The 21,139-nt window shown below is 33.4% G+C and overlaps 1 protein-coding gene across 4 annotated transcripts in view; it reads left to right on the forward strand.

Moving 5' to 3' along the window:
• Positions 1–1,125: 1,125 nt before the first annotated feature.
• LOC133191096 (zinc finger E-box-binding homeobox 2-like) overlaps positions 1,126–21,139 on the forward strand; it is a 34,741-nt gene continuing 14,727 nt past the window's right edge. For 2 of the 4 annotated variants that reach the window (XM_061326784.1, XM_061326785.1), the window contains exon 1: positions 1,126–1,397. In XM_061326784.1, the coding sequence (XP_061182768.1) occupies positions 1,340–1,397 (58 nt within the window). In that variant the 5' untranslated portion in view covers positions 1,126–1,339. Of the gene's footprint in view, positions 1,398–18,093; positions 18,113–20,642; positions 20,743–21,139 lie in introns of those variants that run through there. The other 2 variants (XM_061326787.1, XM_061326786.1) reach the window with 2 other exon arrangements.

Here is a 21,139-nt window from a genome sequence, read left to right on the forward strand (position 1 = left end):
TCTCCCTCTCAACATTATCTTAAATCTACGTGTCATAACTAACTTTTACCGGTGCTTTAGAAGTATATTTTTCTAAATCTTTCAAAACCAAAAGAAATATTGACGCCCCTGTTTAGAATAACGTGTGTAGCTTTCTTTGTGCGCCTACGACCTGTATTTTTGATGGCAGTCGGTGATAAGAGAAGTGTAAGGTGCTTAACATCACAGATTTACTTCAAACTCAATTCTGTTGTTTTCAAGTGTCGAGTTTCATTCGCCTCTGCCTCCAAGACATTTTTCTGCTGTGTTTAGTGTGACTCAGAGAGGTCCTCTCGGGGCTCCAGAAGCACACCTTGTTAGCTCAAAGATAAAAACTCCCTTTTTATAAGGATAAATAATACATTTTTCCCCACAGAAATCATCAATATATCTAACATATTTATGTTCATATAGATAATCTGAATAATGTTTGCCAGGGTAACCGCGAAAATTTTGTAAGATTTTGTACTAAATGTGGATAAAAATGTGTGCATTTTTGTTTTTAATTTAGATTTATAGAAAATGGGACAAAGTTGCAAATTTAAGCAACAAAGAAAACCTATGATTTCTTTATATTTTAGAGATTTATTATTTTATGTCATTTCTATTCAATATATTTATATCAATCCATGTATCAATTTTTTGTTAACACGTATTTATCCTTAATGTGAGCATTTTGTCAAGGATAGCTTTTTTTTTTTTTTTTTTTTACCTGTTCTGATAAAGTATTTTATATAATTATGTTTATAATATTTGTTACAAAAGCAGAGTCATGCACTGCAACACATTGATACTAGAAAATTAAAATATTGTCTTACTGTTTCGTGGAATAACTTGGGGAAAAATGTAAAATTTAAAAAATCAAACCTTTCCTAAATTTGAAATAAATCTAATTCATGGGGAAAAAAATATGTATGAAAGAAATCCTTTTCTTCCTTTTTAACCACATTTTTCATTTAACAGTGTAGAAGATTGTAAACCATAAGTCCTACTTTTAAGAAGATTAGGTGCGGATGCAGCACCTGTGAACGCATCACTCACCCTGTCACTCAAAATTTACACCATCACTTCACGTGCGCCATAGCTCTCATACTCAACAAAAAAAAGTAAACAAGGAAGTCCCATGTGATGAGCACAAATTATATTCCGTTACAATTTATAATTTTACCTAATCCAGGTTTATAGTGATCCAGACATATACAATTATACTCTAAAAATTAATTTTGGGGGACAAATTCCCCAATATGACCGGAAGCTGTCTTTTGATGTAGTAGTAGTACATGCGCAATAATATTTACCAGGTTGATGGTGAAATGAAAACATGGCAGAGACGGACAGGTGCGGAAGGAGAAAGCAGAGAAATCCTAAAAGAAAAAATGGTAAGTCATCACTACAAACTTTCTTCTTTATTAACTAAGTTACCCGTGTTAATTTTCACTCACCCGCAATCGGGGAAAATCAATTTGAGGCGCGCTTCTGTAGATTTCTTACGGTGACGTTACCTTCTCGATACCTGCTCGAGAGAAGGCAAGTTGCTGAGATTGAGGGATGCTCAAATATATTTTAATGCTTTCTTGAGCTTTGTCATTTACATTTGATAAGAAAAATACTATTTGTAAAGTTTAATAAAGCCACCATGAACAAAGGTAAAACTTTTATGTGACCTTAAATTAGACTCAGTAGGGAAATTATTATTCCCGCATCATTATAATACGGCGTAGCAATGGCGGACGGCTCTATACGGATTTTGTAAGTGAGACAGACACCTCGTTCGATGATGAGCATTTGTTTGTTGTTTTGAAAGGTCTAATCTTTATTCACTGATGATTAAAGAATACTTTTAAGGAAATATTGTTTTTCTTTTATTGGATATAATTATGTTAAGGTAAACCAAAGGTGTAATTTGTTTCTTTTAACTACTTTTTTTTGGTCTTCAGGTTCAGTAATTCTTTCTTTAATGTTTTAAATCATAGTTAATAAGTGTTTGTTAAAATTTAGATATAAATACATTGATGTTTTTTTTTTGTTTAATTTCCTTACTGGAAGATGGTGAGGTACTGACATAATTTCCATTCATTGTGACAGTCACATCCTCAGGGTTTTTAAGTGGTCTATGTTAGGGATGTGAATAAAAATAAGTACTTATACAGCCAGGGTTTACAGAATAATGCTGTTGTAATATGTACCTTTTGGATTACATGAGTCACTAGAATATGTAATGCACATGTTTTTTGAAGTTGCAAATTTTAAGGTTTCTTTCTCTTTTTGTTAAACAAAAAAGTAAAATAAAAATTGACAATGAAAGTGAGCTGAACTCTTCTCTCTTTAGTCCATACTAAATTGATGGTCAATAATAATTTTTCTAACAGGAATAAAGAAGCGGTTTTCTATTGATTTTCTTTTGGCTCTGGTTTTTATTTTAGCTGTAACCGAATTCACCATTGGAATTATATATTTTACCACAAGGTTTAACTTCCAAGAAATTAAAGCCAACTGGGCTCAGTTTTTATCACTTTCTTTGAAAAGTAAAAGTCCTCCAATAATTTAGATTTTATTTTGTTTCATTTTTATTTCATAACTTTAATTACTTGTTTGATTTATAAAGATTTACAAATAATTTTACATTTCACTACATAATGATTATTTGAGAGATATTAGTTGTCCAAGAATTTTAAGATTCATTTGATCTTTTCATGTTGGTCATTATGCTTTGCTTGATAATCACTTTGAAGTCTAAAGCATCCTCTGAATTTCTCTAGATTTTTCTGTGGACAATTTTAAGAATTCTATTTTGGTTGTTAGCTTCAAGGCTTAGGTTCTGGGACCATCTGTATCAGGAAGTAATGGTGGTGTCTCATCTTAGATCCATCCAAGGGGCTTCCACCTTAATTAACTCAATTGAAATCCATCACCTTAAGTACACCTTTCTCTGCATCAATTGTATCTATTCCCACATCAGTAATTAACATCTATGTAATTTAATTATGCTAAGTAATAATCTAAATTGCAACTACTGCTAAGGTATCCATTGATGTTAACAATTGAAATCATCACTTTGATGGACGTCAAATTCCCCCAGTACCAAATTACCTGTCCTCAAGGTACCCAGTTAATTAAATAACACATCTGTCCCAAGTTAGCTGTCAACGTTTTATTGGTATATTACTAGTTCCAGAGCACTCTCATTTCATAATTTGCTCACTGTAATTAAATTAATGACAGTCATTCAAAAGGTGTAAAAACTTGGGAATACCTCTGGCTATATTTTATTGGGATCCTGATTCTAACCTATGTTAAAACTGATTGGTGACCAGTGTTTGGTTTATTTCACCTGGCATTGCATGAAACCTGCCCTCTCTTTCTTCCATTATTTCCAGAAAAGTGAAAGAAAAATCAGGTGTCCCCCTCATTTGATGATGGGGAAATGGCACTTCTGTGGAAAAAAAAGCTTTTGTTTTGGACCAACACCTGAAATTTGTTTTTAGTATTATATGCAAATTACCTGTCAAATTTGTGATAGCTCTCAGAATAAAACTCTTTTTCTTGGGGTCTTAAATTGATTCTTTTCTCTTTGGATACTTTCTTTGAAAGAACACTTAAGGTAAACGGGGCATTAGATTTCCTTTTTTCACAGGCAATAAAATGGCAACACAATCCAGGCTATGTCATTTGCATTTTGTCTTTTTTTTCTTTTTGTTGTTGTTTGCAGATTAATAAAAAAGAAAAACTCAGGGAAGTTCAAATCCATAAATATTTAGGAAAATTGGAAGGATAGATACAAGTTATTCGGTATTTGAGCTAGAATTTCTCTAAGTTCATTCATTCAGATGTTGCCTCTGATTCATCTTTGATCATGTCAAAGGTCTTCATTTCTTTAGAAATTGAACAAATCTGCTCTATGGGTAAATTCATCCCTCTAAGGTAGCATTGTAGGTGTCCAAGGGTAGTGTTAGTTTGAACATCTCTATTACACATTTAATGAATATAATAGTTGGGTTTTTAATCACCTTAAGCGGTGTGAATTGTAATCACGAGTCTGTGAAATCGTAGTCGCACGACATCCACGCGCCCGGACAAAAGACTGCCTCAAGAAATACCTTGTCGCATTTTCACCTGAAAGCACTCGTAATGATGGGACTTTGTAAATTCAGCTTATTCTTTTGAAAAAAAAAAAAGATTCATTAACAAATCATAAAATCTTCTTTCAGCAGTATTGGTTTTTGAAAATTTATTTGCTGCTGTTGTTTTGTTCAGAAATGTAAATGATGCCTGTATTACCATAAATAATGCCTTCTTTGTATTATTTCAAAGGCTTTTGTTACTTAAAGACTTTAATTGTAAAAGTTTCTCTCCGTTTCAATTTATAAGTTATTTTATTTGTTAGATATCTGTATTATCCGTTAACAAACAGAGATAATAGCAGCTTACTGTCACATTATTGGAGAAATAATTGCTGTGTGTTGACTCAGGTATTAAACCATTTACCTGGCATCACCTCAGGTGAGAATTGGCTCAGGTGATCAGTTTGATTGGTTAAAGGTGATTGTATCACAAATGGGGCTGGTTATCAGTAATAATTACACTGTTTAGCTGTCAGTTATTGTGGACAAATACACAGTATTCCAGCATTTCTCTTGAATTTTTACCACATGTATATGAGAAATTTTCGAAGTCTTGCGCCTTAACATAGAAGGAGCAGGGAGAGTGGACATAAACCGGGTGTATCACAAACCATTCTTAAAGTGCTAAATATTTTTTTGTTTAAATGTTTAACAAAGCTGTGCAGTGTTTATTATGGATACAGAGTCTGAATGCAGTACATGTATTCTCGCCTATAAATCCGATATTTGAGAGTTTAATTTTGGTTCAAAACTTTGTTTGACATATTCATGGTATTCGGCCATTCCTAGGAAATTCGATATTTTTCTGGAAGAGGAAATATCTATTTTGTAATCACTCCAATGATAATTGTTTCTAAAGATTGGAACCCAATCTAATGCAGGAAAGGATCTAGGTTACCATAAAACACAAGTGCTTACAGATTTTTGTTAAGAAATTGTTAATAAAAGATATTGATGTCATACTCCAAATCTTACTTTGAAACACAGGTAAATACAATAGAAAATTAATCTGAGAATGGCAAAAAACCATACTACCTATATATATTCCTCCAAAATAATATTAAAAAAATACAACTGACTTATATAAGTGAAGTGACATATACCTGAGTATATACGGTAATTACACCTAGGTATTTGTACCTGTTCTGTGACTGCACACTTTCTAACAATGGCATCAGAAATACTAGGACACATGGGGACAGAGGTTATCTAATTTGGTCGAGGTAAATGTCAAACCAATTTTACCTGTCAGAGTAAATTTCCACATGGCTCATCCAGGTAAATTTTTTTGTTTGGAAATTTGGGAGGTTGACGGCAGGAAACGATACATAATTCTCTACTGATAACTGGTACTAGATGTTTGGTTGGGGTGGTCCATTTTGTCTTGTCTTATATTTGTAATGAGAACTTTCTTTTGTGTTGCTTAATGCTCATTATTTGAACATGTATCTATTAAAATGAACTACTACTGTATGCCCAAATTAGAATATACTTATATATATATAGAGAGAGAGAGAGAGAGAGACAGAGAGAAGAATATTGTGGAAAATAAATTTTGTTAATATGCAGTATTAATTAGATTTAGAGAAAACCTAAAATAAAAAAAAATTGTGTAATAGTGACTGATGTACTGTCAGACCTGTAATTATTCAGTGTTGATCTGATAGTCTGTAGATAATTTGACAATGTGTTTTATGTCTGATGGCCAGCACAAGTGTCAATTCTCTCCCATCTCTTATCAGGGGGAACACAGGTGTCATTTGACTCGCAGGAAGTTAGTGTGATCAAAACATCTATTTCCTTCCTTATCCAGAAAGACACTTTCCACCTTCATGTACATAGACTTAATAAATCCTTAAGTATTTTGAAGATATTATCTTAGAAATCCCCATTTTTCAGTTAAGGAGACCAATTTTTCAATTTGAAATAAAAATTAAATTGAATATTCTCAGATAAAAGTTTGTTGGTAACAACTGACAAGTGATTTTTTTTTTGGGGGGGGGGGGGGAGGAGGAGGAGGGGGACTCAATGATTAAAAAATGTTTCATTCCAATGCAATTTTTTTTTTGGATGCAGACAATGCAGGTGATCTGTTATATATTAGGATGAGAATAGATGTGACTTTGGAACAGTTCTATAGTGTGTAGAGCAGTTGGTGAAATTTTCTGCATTAATTAACACCAGTATAATTGTATAAATCATTGGTTATGAGGGCTATACTGGTGCTGGGGTAGGTTTACAGGTGTAAGCCAGCCTTTGTGCATGACATCCATCACCTGATAATGACAGGTAGGAAATTGAATTGCTGGTGTTGATGGACCTCAGGAGGAAATCCACATTACCTTTCTAGTAATTAGGTGATTAATTACATTCTGTCAATTACATTCCAATTCTACTCTCAGCCTTTTTTTTTACCTTTAGCAGGTAAAAGGATTACTAGTCTCGGGAGGATCATTTTATGGAAATTTTAGCTGATGCTTGCATGGTTGCGGCTCTTTTTTCCCTTTAGATGTTGAATCATACAACTTTTATATTTTCAATTTCATTATATGACAGAAATTGATAAGTTTAATGAGAAAGCTCATTAAGTTGAGTGTCTTTTATTGAAATGTTAGATACCTCAAAGGATTTCATTTAGGGCAAGCAGAGGTTTTTCAAATTTTTTTTATAATGCTTCTATGATTTAATCAAAATAATTTTTCAATGAATGAATATACTCAGAAAGTAAAGAATGAGACACTGTGAAATCACTCATTTTTGTGGGGTTTAATTTTCATTGTTTTCGAGGAATGAGGAGACCCACGAATTCATGTCCACCACAAAATGCAAAATGTCACATAACTACTCAACAATTCTTCATCCACGAAAACAAATCCCCATGAACCCATTGTTTTTTTTCTCAAATCACAAAAATATGTGATTTTACAGTAATAGACTACCTTCAAAGGAAAATCATCATTGGTTTATTAGTTGCAGGTTGGGTGGTGGTGCAAGCAAATGAAAACATTTTTTTCCTGGTCACTAAACACCTCTTTTTCCCCTTCTCCTAACACATTAATGCCCTAGACTGGAGGCTTTATAAATCCTCTGTAGTCTCAAAATTGATGCAGCTCTCTGTGGAGGCCAATGGGAACCAATTCATATTTAGTGACTAATTGTTTTTGCTTCCATTTATAATTCATAAATGGTAAATGCAAGCATTAGAATGCCTTTTTTTAATATGAAGAGAAAAGCAAGGTAACAGATTTTGAAATATGAGATGAACAGCCACAACGCTGATGTTTGAACATAATATTTGTAACCAAAGAAATGTGATACAAGCCAGATTTTGATTACGACCAAGAGGACTAAGAAATAAAAAAAATATTTCACTAATTCAATTTACTCTCAGCGACTTGAGATAACAACATGTCATGCTGTTTAAAAATTGTTCAATTATGAAATTATTACTCTTGTTCTTTAGAATCGGGTTAAATATTAAGAGTAACATTAAAACATGCGGAACCAGTCCACATGCCGGGCTATTGTAGCCTGATGTGTGTATACAGATGGCCGCTCCCCACATTAAATGCTGTAGATAATATCAAACAGATAGAATATGGTAATAAGTCCTGTTATGAAAAATAATGTGTACCGCATCATCAGGCATCCAAAAAAGTACAAGGCTCTAATGGTTTCATAAATTGGTGTTTTTGTCAATGAAAAAACGATTAGGAAAGGACATCTCAAAATTCAGAGTTATTGCATGACACACGGGTCTTTGGGGAGGGAATAAAATAATGAAAAATATAAAGCATACATATAGATAAAGATATTAATTTATTTAAGAGTGAAGCAAGAGAAAAAAAAGCAGAATATTTGCAACATTTGCTTTTCTAATAGTAAGAAAAATTACTTACTAATCATGGTAATGAACTAGATACATTTCATTTAAGGTTTGCTTATGAATAATTTTCTATTTGCAAAAGAAAAAGCAGAAAAGTTTTTTATACAATAGGTTAATAAAGGTGTGAAATACAATGCTTTGATTTCCAATGCATTATTTCTCTTAAATGGGATATCTTTACATTTTAATTAATGATCAAATTATCTTCCATTTACTCGATTCTAGAGCAGGTGGTACAAGTACTCTTTTCTACTCCCTAAAGAGAAAGCCGACTTAGTCTGAAGTACCCTGAGTTCTTCACTCCGTGTTTGAAGTCGTAACTTCAGTAGTGCCCTGATGCCTGATGTTTGGAGAAGCTTTTCTTCTTTATTTGGTTTCAGAATAGCTTCCCAACTTCTAGCTCTCACCGTGATCAATTCTCAACTTCTCAAATTTCTTAAAACAAATTAATACAAGGACTAGAGAATGTTCACATATTTGCATAAAGGATTGATCTTGCCTTATATAGGTAGCGGTAGCAATGGACGATCATGTTTTGGGATGGTTGATTCATTTCTCTATGTCAATACACAAGTCTCTGTGATTAAAAACGAACCTGATTTCTTGTTAATAAGAATCACCAGCTCTATCAAAGGAAAGCAATGAATTCAAACTCCCTCATTACACACTCTGATGAACTACAGAAAATCATACATAATCTCACAAATTCAAGCATTCTAATGCATTCTTTTAAATGTTATATGTAGGGAGAAAAAGAATGAAAAAAGAAGAAAAAATTTTTGAGATGTAATTGTACTGGCACTATCTTCTCCATAAACACCTTAGGGTCAAACTTAAGTACTGGTACATTGAAACAAGGAAATTTATTCATTGAAATAACTTTTTTAAAAAGTTCTTCCTTTTAAACCAGAACAGCTCTTAATGAAATCTTATCATTAACGGAATTCATCCAATCCTTGTCTGACAAGAGTTTTCAGGAACAAGACAGATGGGTCATTATTACCGTGGAATAATTCCACTGACGTGTGCAGTCTTCCTATCGGTTGTCTCCCCTGAGTTATCTCATATTAAAAATTTTGCAGAGAGATATTGGAAAATCACACTGGTCCCGAGTATTTGGTAATTGTATGCCATGATGCTGTGGCACATTTTGTTCTACCTTAATTTTGAATGGCAAAATTCTCATTAGAACGGGAGAGTGGTGATTTTGTATTGATGGAGAAGCAATGTGTAGCTTTAAATTGACTGTGTCTTATTTTAATCTCAGTTGTCATGCAGGTTTTTTTTTTCAAGCCCTGATTTCTTAAAAAACATTTCCAATAAATTTGAATATTGTGATGAAATTTTTTTCAATGAAATTCAGGCACCAGTTTGACCATTTAGAAATACTGGAGTTTTAGTCACTGTTATATACTGGTAATTAAAGTGATCATTTACAAATAAATTTTCTTTGTAACACTTGAAGGTATGTAATGTACATAAAAATAATTCATGACAGTGTGAAAATTATGATGCAATTTAAACAAAATGATGGAAAACCAAGAAAGTTTCAATTATAATGAAAGATTTTGTCAATTCACAGAAATGAGCATTGCCCTAAATTAAATCAAGGTAAATTCTCTTATATGGAGGAAAAAGTTCTCTGTAAAAATGACACATGATGTCTGAGTTTCCTGTTTCCTGTGTAGAGTTAAGAGGATTTAAAATAATATAATACTAAACAAGTGGTCACAGGCATTACGGAATATTTGTAGAGTGTGCACATAGGTAGAAAAGTAGTTCTAACAAAGCCAAGTACTGTTATAGTGTAGATCAGAGGTAATAATTATAGTGTAAGGGACTCTACTTCAAACTGTCTGTCATCATCAGTTTTATATAAATGCTCTTATTATCCACAAGATGATCATGTGTGTATTAGTATACATTATAAAATTTAGATAAATTAAATTTATTTTCCCCTTTTCTTTGTTCTTTGAACTTTGAATGTTATAGATGGATGCAATTTTTAATTTTTTTTTTCCTATTAACTTTTTATATAGAGCTATAGAAATTATGTCCCCATTTCTGCAGAATGTTTATTACCCCCAAACTTCAATGTGCAGTACATTTTCCATGACTTCTACAGCCCCAGAATTGTATTGACTGCCATTCTTGAATGTGAATTAATCAGAAAAAATACCAATAAACAGTAAATCGTTCTTCCTATTTTATCAATTTATATGTAAGTATTTATAAAATTCAAGAGTGGGTCATTTTTTCACTTCATGAACCACCCATTTAAAAACAAGTGAGTAAAGTAGATAGTGAGGAAACTCTGGAAAATGTCCCTTATAAAGCCTGTCACAAGCCTTCCTTTCTTTGGTTAATCAGTTTGTCTGCTTGATATGTGTGTAGTGGATTTAACGCCAGGCAAATTTCCACAGGAAATCGCCCAGCATATTGAGTACTAGTGAAAAACAGGATATATAAGAATACCTGTATGCTAAATAATCTAGTTGTGTTTCCTTCCTTGACATGACAAGGGTGTGTAATCAGATCAAACAGACATCATTTTCTCACCATCATCTCTGAAGTTTGAATCATTTTATAGACACATTTTTGATTTATAAAGGTGTACTGAAAATGTCGTAACTATGGCTCATACTGCATACACATGAAATTTTAGAATTGGTAACAAATTCTAAGGAGAAATTAGGCAGATGTAAGATATATAGACTATTTACTTTGTAGTGATGGTGTCTCTGTTGAGATGAACCACTCTGTTGATAGATATATATCAATGTTACAAAGGTAACTTGTCCTCTGTCATTATATATATATAAATATAAACTTAGACTACAGTTAAACTTCGGTATCTCGGATACGGACATCTTGAAACCAAGGATATGTCGAAGTGATTTAGAAGTCCCAACCACTTATTCTTTAAGTATTTCACTCTCAATAATTTGAATTCTAGGATATCTTGAAGTTTTTTCTTGGTCCCATTGAGTTCGAGATAACGAGGTTTGACTGTATTTACATTGTAGTATATTTAGACATTACATCAGTTAACTTGTAGCCCATTTGTTGAAAGGTATATATGTTAACTTTACATGGGTAACGTGTACCCCTCCGTTAAAAGGTTAAATAGACATTTCATAGGAAACTTGTACCCCTCTGTTGAAAAGTATAGACATTACAGGATAACTTGCAGCCCTCTGTTGAAATATTAAATAGACATTTCATAGGTAACTTGTACTCCTGTGGCGTAACTCAAGGTACCGGTATGTAATTATAATGGACATTACATAGGTAAGTATAAGGTATATATAGACATTACGTAGGTAACATCCCCCTCCCCTGTAACATTAATCCTCTACCTGCTTCCTGTCCATCCTCTATGTAAACTACTAAATGTAAATCTGATTATCTGGTCTGGGTCTGTTCCTTAAGTTTTAAACCCCCCAGCACCTGCCAACAGGCTGACATCCCTAGCAGGAGTCAGAGTTATCCCCCTTTGTTATCTGTTTGTGCAGATGATTATCTTTAAGAAAAGTGTGAGGTAAGGATTATTTGTAAACAGCATCCATTTCCTTTCTGACGTAGATTATATAAATATATAAACAGTTCAGGTATAAAACGACAGATACAGATTCTCAGTCCAGATATGAAGATTTAGAAGTCTCTTGGGAGTACAATCATGGTTGTGTTTCACTCTGGATGCAGCATCACAGAGGTGGCATGTGTTCCCCATTATAAAATCTACCAAGGTAAAAACAAATTAGTTGTATCAATAAGTTCAAACACAGAATGTATAGAGGTATGGGATACAGGTAAAATTGTCAGGAGATTTTCCTTTTAGTTTTGGAACCTTAATTGTATATTTGAAAAAAGAGGACTTGGAGAACTGCTAAGTTTTCCAGTACATTCTCTAAAAATTAAAATTTGGTAATGCACACAACAACCTATGCAGCAATTTCTCTCTCAGGTTCCAATATCATTGAAACAAAATTTGTGTGATTGTTCCCATATTGACAGAATATAAAACTGCTACAGAGTGAAAACTACAAATGGTCCCATGCTTGCTATACAGTTTGGGTTTGTTGGCTGTTTGGGTTTATAAGAATTCCAATAAATATACATCATATCAGAGGTAAATTGCTGTATCAAATTCACAAGGTTTCCATGGAAACGGAATGAAAAATGTCCTGTCTGAGTGACTTTAGGTGTAATATTGTTGACATAAGCAATTTCAGAGCAAGCTTCTGTTAGGGGAACCAGCAGGGAATTTGAATGTGGCATTATTTGAAATATTGCAGAGAATGAATAGGTAATGAGAAAAATGTTTTTAATTCTGTACTTCAGGTACATTAAGAGTTGGTAACACTGTCTACGACCTAAGTGTCCCTTTTAGATGTGTTGAAAAATTAATAGAAAACATTTGTAGGTGGCAAAAAATATAAATTGTCTGTAAGTGTAGTTGATTGTTGTATAAACTAGTGTAATAATTGGTAGTTAGTAGTATGGAGTCCACTAGGGCAGTAAGTGTCAGTGCTCCAAGGGTCGTCATTTTATCCTGTTGTCATAATTTACAGTATGATATGGTTTGTTCTAGACTTGCTTTGGATGTGGTAGTACCTTGTAAACATTCAGGGAGTTGGGGAGCTTTGTATGTTCATCAAAACTAAATGCTTCTCTACTTCATTGGGTCTCTTAGGACAGCATTTTCTGATGGAATAACTCTACGCCACTAATCATCATCCTGTTACCATGGTAATTGCTTTGACTTGGTGGTCAGGTAACGATTTTGTCCCACTCTGAGGGATCATGCCTTTAGCTTAGTCTTGTATTAGCCTACCTTTCACAATGATGAATATTTATGAAGAAAGATTCTCTGTTATAATTTTAAAGCCATCCTTTGTTTAAGTCCAGGAAGAGTTTAGTAAAAGATGTGTTGGTATATTGTATCAGACAGGAAGAATAAAAAAAAAACTCTGATCAATAATGTTGGGATTCATGAGAGAGACCAGTATTTTTCATACATATTTATATCATAGTCTCTTGCACCTAGGGTTGCAGTTGTGCCTGCGAGATGTGGTCTGTAATCAGATTTATGGAAAAACAGTGTTCCAAGATCTGTTTGCTGATAAATTTTAAATTATGTAGCACTCTCTGGTAGTTCTGGCCTGGAATAAGTGAATACTGTTATTGTGTATACAATATAAGATCAGCTACATATCAGTAAAGCTTTGTCTCTTGTTTTTTACTTGATATAATAGCCATTAGTTTCATTTTTACAAAATGCTGTTATAGATATTTTGTTCCACTAAATTCATGCTGCAAGATTGATTGATAAATTGCACCAAAAAGAGCACATTTTGTAAACAGATAAGTTTTAATTATAATCAAACGGAAGGTTTGTCATTTTGGGAGTGAGATTGAGCTTCCGATGGTCAGGGTCATTGCAGAGACCCCCCTTTTTACCTGAGCTAACGATCCTAGAAATTAATGCCCACTCAGGTATGACAATCACTTTCCTCTCATCACAGACAGACCTGTCCAAAAGTGGTCGGCACGTGCCAGAAATAAACTTAAAGAGGGGAAAAATACCCGGTTAATGATCAGGTTAGGCTGCTATTTCCATATTCATTCCTTTATACCAATAATACAGGTATTAAATATTATATTACTTCTCAAATTACTTCTTAAATTTAATTTAACTGTTTGTTGAAAAATCTGGTACACCTATACCTGGTAATTTGATTCAATTAGAGTTTTAATGTTTTAGAGAGAGTCTTTCGTTTTTTTTTGGTCACAGAAAAAAAAGCCATCTAGTTTAGCTGAATGAAGAGCACTTGACAATACCTTTTTACCTTATCCCTACCAGCACCCCATATTGTAGGAGTTCAAACCGAGGTTCTGTTATAAATTGAAACCTTATGAAATAATGGCATATGAGTGATAGTACCCCTATGGGAGTTAGAGTTGGAGATAAGCTTACCCGCCCATGATAAGGACAGGCAGAAAACACTGTTCACTTGCTAATGCTGCTGTAATTATCAGTTGGCCAAGGTGTAAATGTAGGAAGTCAAATGCTCAGGGTACCTTGAAATGTGCATCTGGTCCAGAATTGTTGGGCTTCTTTGAAATCTGTTGTATGGATCCCTCTTCAGATTATAACAACTCACTTTGGTAATAAATTTTTTTTCATGAATAACATTTTAGTTTTATATCAAATTTTGATAGATATTTTCTCATTATGATTTCCAATTAAAATAAGTCTGATTTTTGTTTTTCCAATGGTAATAATTATTATTAAGTTTGCAATTATAATAACTGATATTTAGCCACCTAGACTTTCTGGGATAATGTAATGAAATGCTTGTACATATTTGATGTTAGAATTGAATCTTACCAGATCTTTATTTTGGCAGAATTAATTACAGAAAACAAGAAGTGGTGATTTTGATAAAGAATGAGCCTCCTGTAGACAATTTTTTGCTCGGCCCAGAAAACAGTTGCTCTTTTTTAACAGACCCATAATTATTGTATTTTTCTGGAAATTCAGCAAGGTATACCCTGATATTAAGACACTTTAGTTTAATGCCTGGCACACGACACTGTCAGAGACTGAGTTCTTGGGTCTGATGGCGGAGTTGATTGGAGGCTTTTGTATGAAGTTTGGTCTCGTTCCCTCCTACCAGGGATCCCTGGGAGAACAAAGGACATGAGTTTTGTCTGTATTGATGTGGCCCATGATGTGATTCACCAGCCATTGTTCCCATGTTAATTATATTCTTAAGATGCAAACACTGTTTCCTAAGAATATAGAGGAAAACCTGGCACTTCATTCTGTGCAGTCATTTTTTCATACCTTTTTTTCGGGGGGACAATTCAAGTAAAAGACAATATTTAGTTTCATGAAAATGATTTGCATTGAAAATGATTAGAATATTTTCAAATTACATTTAAATTCCATGGAATTAAGAATGGGTTATTCTGTTTCAATTTAGAATTTATTTTTTATCCCTCTTAATAATTATATGACTGTGCTTTATCGGGAAGCTGACAAATGTTAGAACTATTTATAAGTACAAATGTAGTGTTGAACAATATCAATGTATCTAGTGTAATTGTACAATTTACAAATGTTCTCAATTTTCTGTATTATGGGGGTGTGTTAAATCATAAAAGCAGTTTTACCACAATTTTTCTTCGATGTGTCATATTTCTACTTGTAACAAAATCACCATTTACAGTGTGCAATTTTTGAAAAATTTTATGAATGGAAGGGAAGACTTCATGTCAAAAAGATAAAATAATTTACTTGTAATTTTGATTCTTGTAACTGTAGAATTTAATTCAGGTAGAGATTAATTTTAAATCTCAAAGATATTTCTCACAGCTGCTAATTACAGGCTCTGATGATTAGGACAGTGATAATTTAGTTAGCATGGTCCATTGAGGAAGCCCCCTGGAATGGTGAGAGTTGATTATGATAAGACAGGCTTTGATCTTATAACTGTTACATCACCAGGGGGCTCCTGTCCAGTTCCTGCAAGGACAGTTTCACCAGAAATAAGTGACCCCATTGTCTTCTGATGATGAAAATAATTTCATGTGTTTCCAAAATAAAATGTGTATTATAATGTTGAGAGATCAAAGGAATAGAGACCTTCTGTTGGTGTTTATATTGAGACTTGATATTTTAGAATTACTGGATGGTACTTGGCAAACAGAAATTATTATGAACCCATTATTACTGGTGTAGAAGTTAGATAAACATGTTTAACTCTATTTATATTTCTAAAAATAACAAATGTGGGTTGTGTGTAGTTTTTATTCTCTTTTCATCCTTAAATGGCATTTTATATAGGTTTATTCATAAAATAATTTTCAAGGCTCTTACAAAAGAAAGTGGTTCTTATAAAGCATAAAATTACAACTGATGTTTAGGACTGGCACCCTCTTCTTTATTGGCGGGGAAAAAACCCAGAAGCGGTTTATATAATAATGTAGGAGACCTGAATTGGTTTTAATTATGCCTGTTACATGAAGTGTTTTAAGTACTTGTTAGGCCTGGTATCTCTTTAAAGTGACTGTAGCTAGCTAAAATGGAGGTGGATCTCAAAGACCTCTTCTAATCTTAGGCAGTGTTTGTTCTTCTCTCTATCACATCTTAGGGACTCGCAGCTCTAAAGAGCTTTTCCATGTATGGGGTTACTGAAAAATAAAATGCTCTTGTCATTCTAAATTGTAATAAAACATCTCTGTTGCAGTAACTACCAAAGATTTGGTATTGATTTAGCTAATTCACTTAGGCTTTTAAGTTCCCCTGAATGGGAGAGTTCTGCTTTAAATCAGTTCCTCTTGTTTGTATGGCAGAGGTTTCAAATGTGTGAAAACTTCAGCGCAGCATCCAAATGAAACAGGCCTTAATGGTCTTAACTTTGCAAGCATTTGGACACATAAATAAAAAAAAAATATAGACACAGGTTAATGAAGCAGACCAATTTATGGCATAATATTTAAGAAATAAGGTATCATTTTAAAACATCTATCGGGATATAAATACGGGTTGGTCACGAGATCAAATTCCATAAAGCCCGAAGGGCTTTATGGTAAATTTGATCTCGTACCAACCCGTATTTATAGCTCGATAGATGTTTTAAAATGATACCTTATTACTTATATTTACATTTGTGATCTATTTATATTTTATATTTGTCTGTTTATAATCTTTAACGTCTGAAATGTTTTTATTTTTCAAACTCAACGGCACGTTTTTAATCCATTGATTGCGCGTCGACCCTTTATGACGTCACTGAGAAATTACGTCGTGCGTTTATGACGCGAGGAACCTGTATTTATACGGATATAGATACGCATTGCTTTCAGTAGTGTTATTTAAAGGAAAACATTTGCAAATGTAAATATTATAGTATTAAAACAAGATTTCTTTTGAGTTTTTGGGAGCATGGTTGAAAAAAAAATATTTCCATTTGAATGGTCCATCTTCTTGCAACAATTAATTATAAACACCTTTACTGTTTGTCACGTGTCATCTGCATTTGGTGGTATAGTGGTAAAATCAGAGTATATGATAGCCAGCAATATTTAGAAAGATGATGTAGACCTTGTCACTTTTTTGTTAATAAGTTGTACTTACTGTAATATTGGGCAACACAAGCACCTGTTTGTAGTGTATATTTATATCTGGGTTAAGTACTATAAATCTATACAGACCTCTTCAAGGTGGTTAAGTTCTTTTTTTATTTCCACGTGTTTAGAGGTACAGCATGGGAGATTCGGTTTTGCAAGGAAGACGCGGCAGAAAATAATGACTTGTTTTCAACTTTTGTACTCTGAATTATCCTTTTTTACATATATTACTTGAAATTAAAAAAAAAAATAGCCCCTTTGCCCTCTTATCTTTGCAAGGAAGATGAGAATATTTAAAGAATTCCAAGGAAAAGTTTTTATATTCTTCTTTTTCATAAAACCAAAAAAAAAAAAAATCATGGAAACATTTTTCTAAGAGTTTTTTCACCTGAAAAGCCTCTGAATAATATAGGAGGAGATAGTCTCTGATCTCTGTATGGCTTGCCGTCTTACTGTCTGTAACACCTGATGATGCACACCAAGGAATGTTAGGCTGCTGATGTAAATATAACTAAAAGATACCTGTATCTATGTAACCAGAAAATATTTGGCAGGTGTGATATCCAGAAAGGTGATTCAGGAGGGGTCCCAAAGGGGGGAAATGGAAATTCTATCTCAGGAAAAAGAGATAAGATTAATTAAAGACTGAGGTCTGAAAAAAAAAGAGGAATTATCGGAGGGTAATAAGGTTTTGTTTTTATCTTAATTTGATTAAGACTTTACCTGCATACAAGGTGAGTGTGGGGCCCTGTTGGGGGTTTTGGCATCACCTGTGTCTGGTGTTGGTGCTGTGGGGAGGTGTATTGAGTTTTCTCGGTACCTGTGAGAACCTGTGCTTGTTATCATTGCTGGGGTAAAAATTTGGCTCAGCTCCGAACAGGTATAAAACAAAGATTCCATTACACACCTTTTCATCCCAAGCTTCGGTCGTAAACAGCCAACATGGGTGAGTGTCTTAGAGGTGCTTCATCTGCCATTTTGTCTTATACTCCATTTTAAATGTATTTGATATATGTTTTAATACTTGCATGTTAGATGATGATAGTGCAAGTTTTATTTACCTGTTTGTTGATTTAGATAGTTTTTCTATCATACAATGTGCATTTTACAGGGAAAATATACTGCTGATAATTTAATCCCTTCAGAATTTTTTTTTTTTTTGAAGATGAAATGTCTTTTGGCTGCTGGAGAATTTGCACATAAAATAAAACAAGAATTGTTTTGCTCATAACTTGTGTATGCTGGTAAACATCAAAAAGCCATCAAGCACATTTATGTTTTAAAACTGTACCTAAAATAAGGGTACATGTATTAATTTTAGTACTTACTTATCCTTTCCATGCCCCAGAGGATGTATGAAGCGTATTAATTTTAGTACAAATGACCCATTGCAATCAAACTTCAAGGTATGCAGAAAACTTGATGTTGGGATTAAAAGCAAAAGGGACATAACCCATCTCTAGTTCTGAAGTTGGTTAAATTGCACCCCATTTTTTCTTTCTTTCTTGCTTTGATTTCACTTTAACAAGGCAGAAAATAATTGGAATAAGAAATGGACCAAATCAACATGAATTGACCAGTGGAATAATTTATTATCCAATTATCAACAAAATGCTTCTAAAATGAATCTTTATTAAAAAATTCCTGAAATGAAATTCACTGATCCATGCGTGGTGAGCAAGACTGCATTCGAACTGCTCCAGTAAATGTAATTATTGTCCAGTTACCATTAGTGTGATGGAGAGTCTATAGTTATTGATAGTCCACACAGACATAAACATAATCTTGACAAGATTAGAATATTAGTGATGGTTGGAAGTTGGAAGATGAAAGTTTCTATAGAATTAGTTTTGTAAGGTTTCTAACAGAACTTTAAATGTGTTAAATTGGATTTTACTTTTTTTCCCCTCTATTTAAATGAAAATCTAAAGTTCATCTGTCTCTTTTAAATTTTCTTTATTTTGTTAAGTTTTTCTCTCTTGAAAGTAGTTTTAATGAAATGAGTTGGAGAAATTGCAAAGTTAATGTATCTACTAATGAACATTTCTCCAGCATTGCATAATTTTCAATCTGAATGACAATAAAAATTCAGGAGATGTTTTCCTTGATTCTTCTGTCCTATCCTGGGTCTCTGGCTCATGGCTGATCTATCACCTCAATACAATAAAGAAAATGAAGGCCTCCATACAAATAATCAATACTTTGGATTGCAGTAGTTCTTACGACATTCCACTTTTGTGTGATAGATCTTATAGAAAGTACGTACAAGAGGGCCCCAGGGATAAAATTACTTCTAATCGAAAGACTCTCCTCTGTCAATAGATACCTAGCATTTAATATGTCAGTTCAATGAGGTTCATTACGTGTGGTTGATGCAGGAATATTCCAAAATTTATATTTTTAAAATTAAAAAAAAAAAAGATTAAAATAAAACCAAAAAAAACAAAAAGTTTGTCAATTTCTACTGAAGAAAAATAAAAATTGCTTCATTTATTTGTTTAATGTAATGATTAATAAGCCCCTCCCATCCCTTTTCCTGAGAAACAGCTATTCAGGTAAAAATGACAGGTGAGATAAGACTCCGCCCCTGTCATTTACATGTGTACTAGGAATCATTCTCAGGTGAGAGACTCCACCCGTTAGTAAATAGAACTCTTCATGGCTGGGTACTTCTATCCACACCTTTTTAGTTGGCTCTACATCTGTTGTGTGTTAGGCCTGCCTTAAATCAATACTACATCATAGACCAATCCAGCCAGGTGTTAAAATCTGTAATTACACATTACAAACTGACAGGAGGTCTTAATTGGTTTTATGCTAATGATTGCCCCGAGTTTGTTTAGAGAAGGCTGGGTAGATGAAGATGCCCAGGGTTTATGTAAATCAGGTTTATCAAGGTAGCAAAGAGAGGAGAATTATTACAAAAAGATTCAGTTATGTTTTTGTGGAAGCAGAAAGTTTGATGCTGATAGTAGGCTGATAACCTGACTCCAGGGTTTGTTGTTATTGAAGCAGGGACCTTCATTTGAAAATTCTGATAAGAAGAAAACATAACATGTCTCCCTAATGTCCATGTGTTTTGAATCACTCAATTATTTAGAAATATATGGAATGGTATATGTCAGTTTATTTATGTTAAAGATTAATACCATTTCACATAGAGAGGTTTCTAGCTTGTAAATAAAAACATAAAGAAAATTTATGACCCATTAATTTCTGAGATTTTTGGTTGGTGATTTTGTATATTACCTGGCAGTTCCCTGTGGGGAGCCCCTTACAACCTTATCAACCTAGCTACCGTGGGCTCTGATTGGCTGCTGTTCTGCTGCTGCTTAGGTGGTATTAATTATGTTCAGTAGTAGGGTAGAGACAAGGTGAATTAAAAGAAGGTGGACTCTCAATATTAATTTATCTCACCTGGTGCGAGCCAGAGAATCAGATGGGTAGGGTCAGGAGAGCCTGTGTCAGAGCAGCGTAAGCATTAAATAGTGTTTGTCTTATAAAGAAGAGACGAGAACCGTATACCTGATGAAGAAATCATGCTGAGGGATTTTTATAATATTATAATGGGCTTTGGTAAGTCTGATGTCACATCAAACTCTTAAAAGGGGTATCTTTTAGAAAAATATGCTCTTAACTTTGTAAGGGTTCAAGGAAATTGATTTTTCTGTAAATTGATGTAATTTGTTTGTACTAGGGAATATTCTGTTTATATGTGTGTAGACAGTTGTTGTTTTATACTCAACAAAACTTTAAAAAAGAAGATTTGAAGATACATTTTTTAAACTTCTGCTTTTCAAATAAGAACTATGTATATATGTAAGAAATAATGCGAGATTTGAATGAAGAGAGGAGATGCCTAAAACAAAGAGCATCAGTATAACAGGCGTGAGTCACACAGAGATGGAGAAATGAGATAAGGTGTGGGTCACATGTTTTGGAAAGGAAAACCTTATGTCTCATCACAAGCAGG

Source organism: Saccostrea echinata, unplaced genomic scaffold (assembly GCF_033153115.1).
Source record: "Saccostrea echinata isolate AGI-Se365-2 ecotype Australia unplaced genomic scaffold, CSIRO_AGI_Sech_v1 ptg000023l, whole genome shotgun sequence".
In the NCBI taxonomy this organism is placed as follows: domain Eukaryota; kingdom Metazoa; phylum Mollusca; class Bivalvia; order Ostreida; family Ostreidae; genus Saccostrea; species Saccostrea echinata.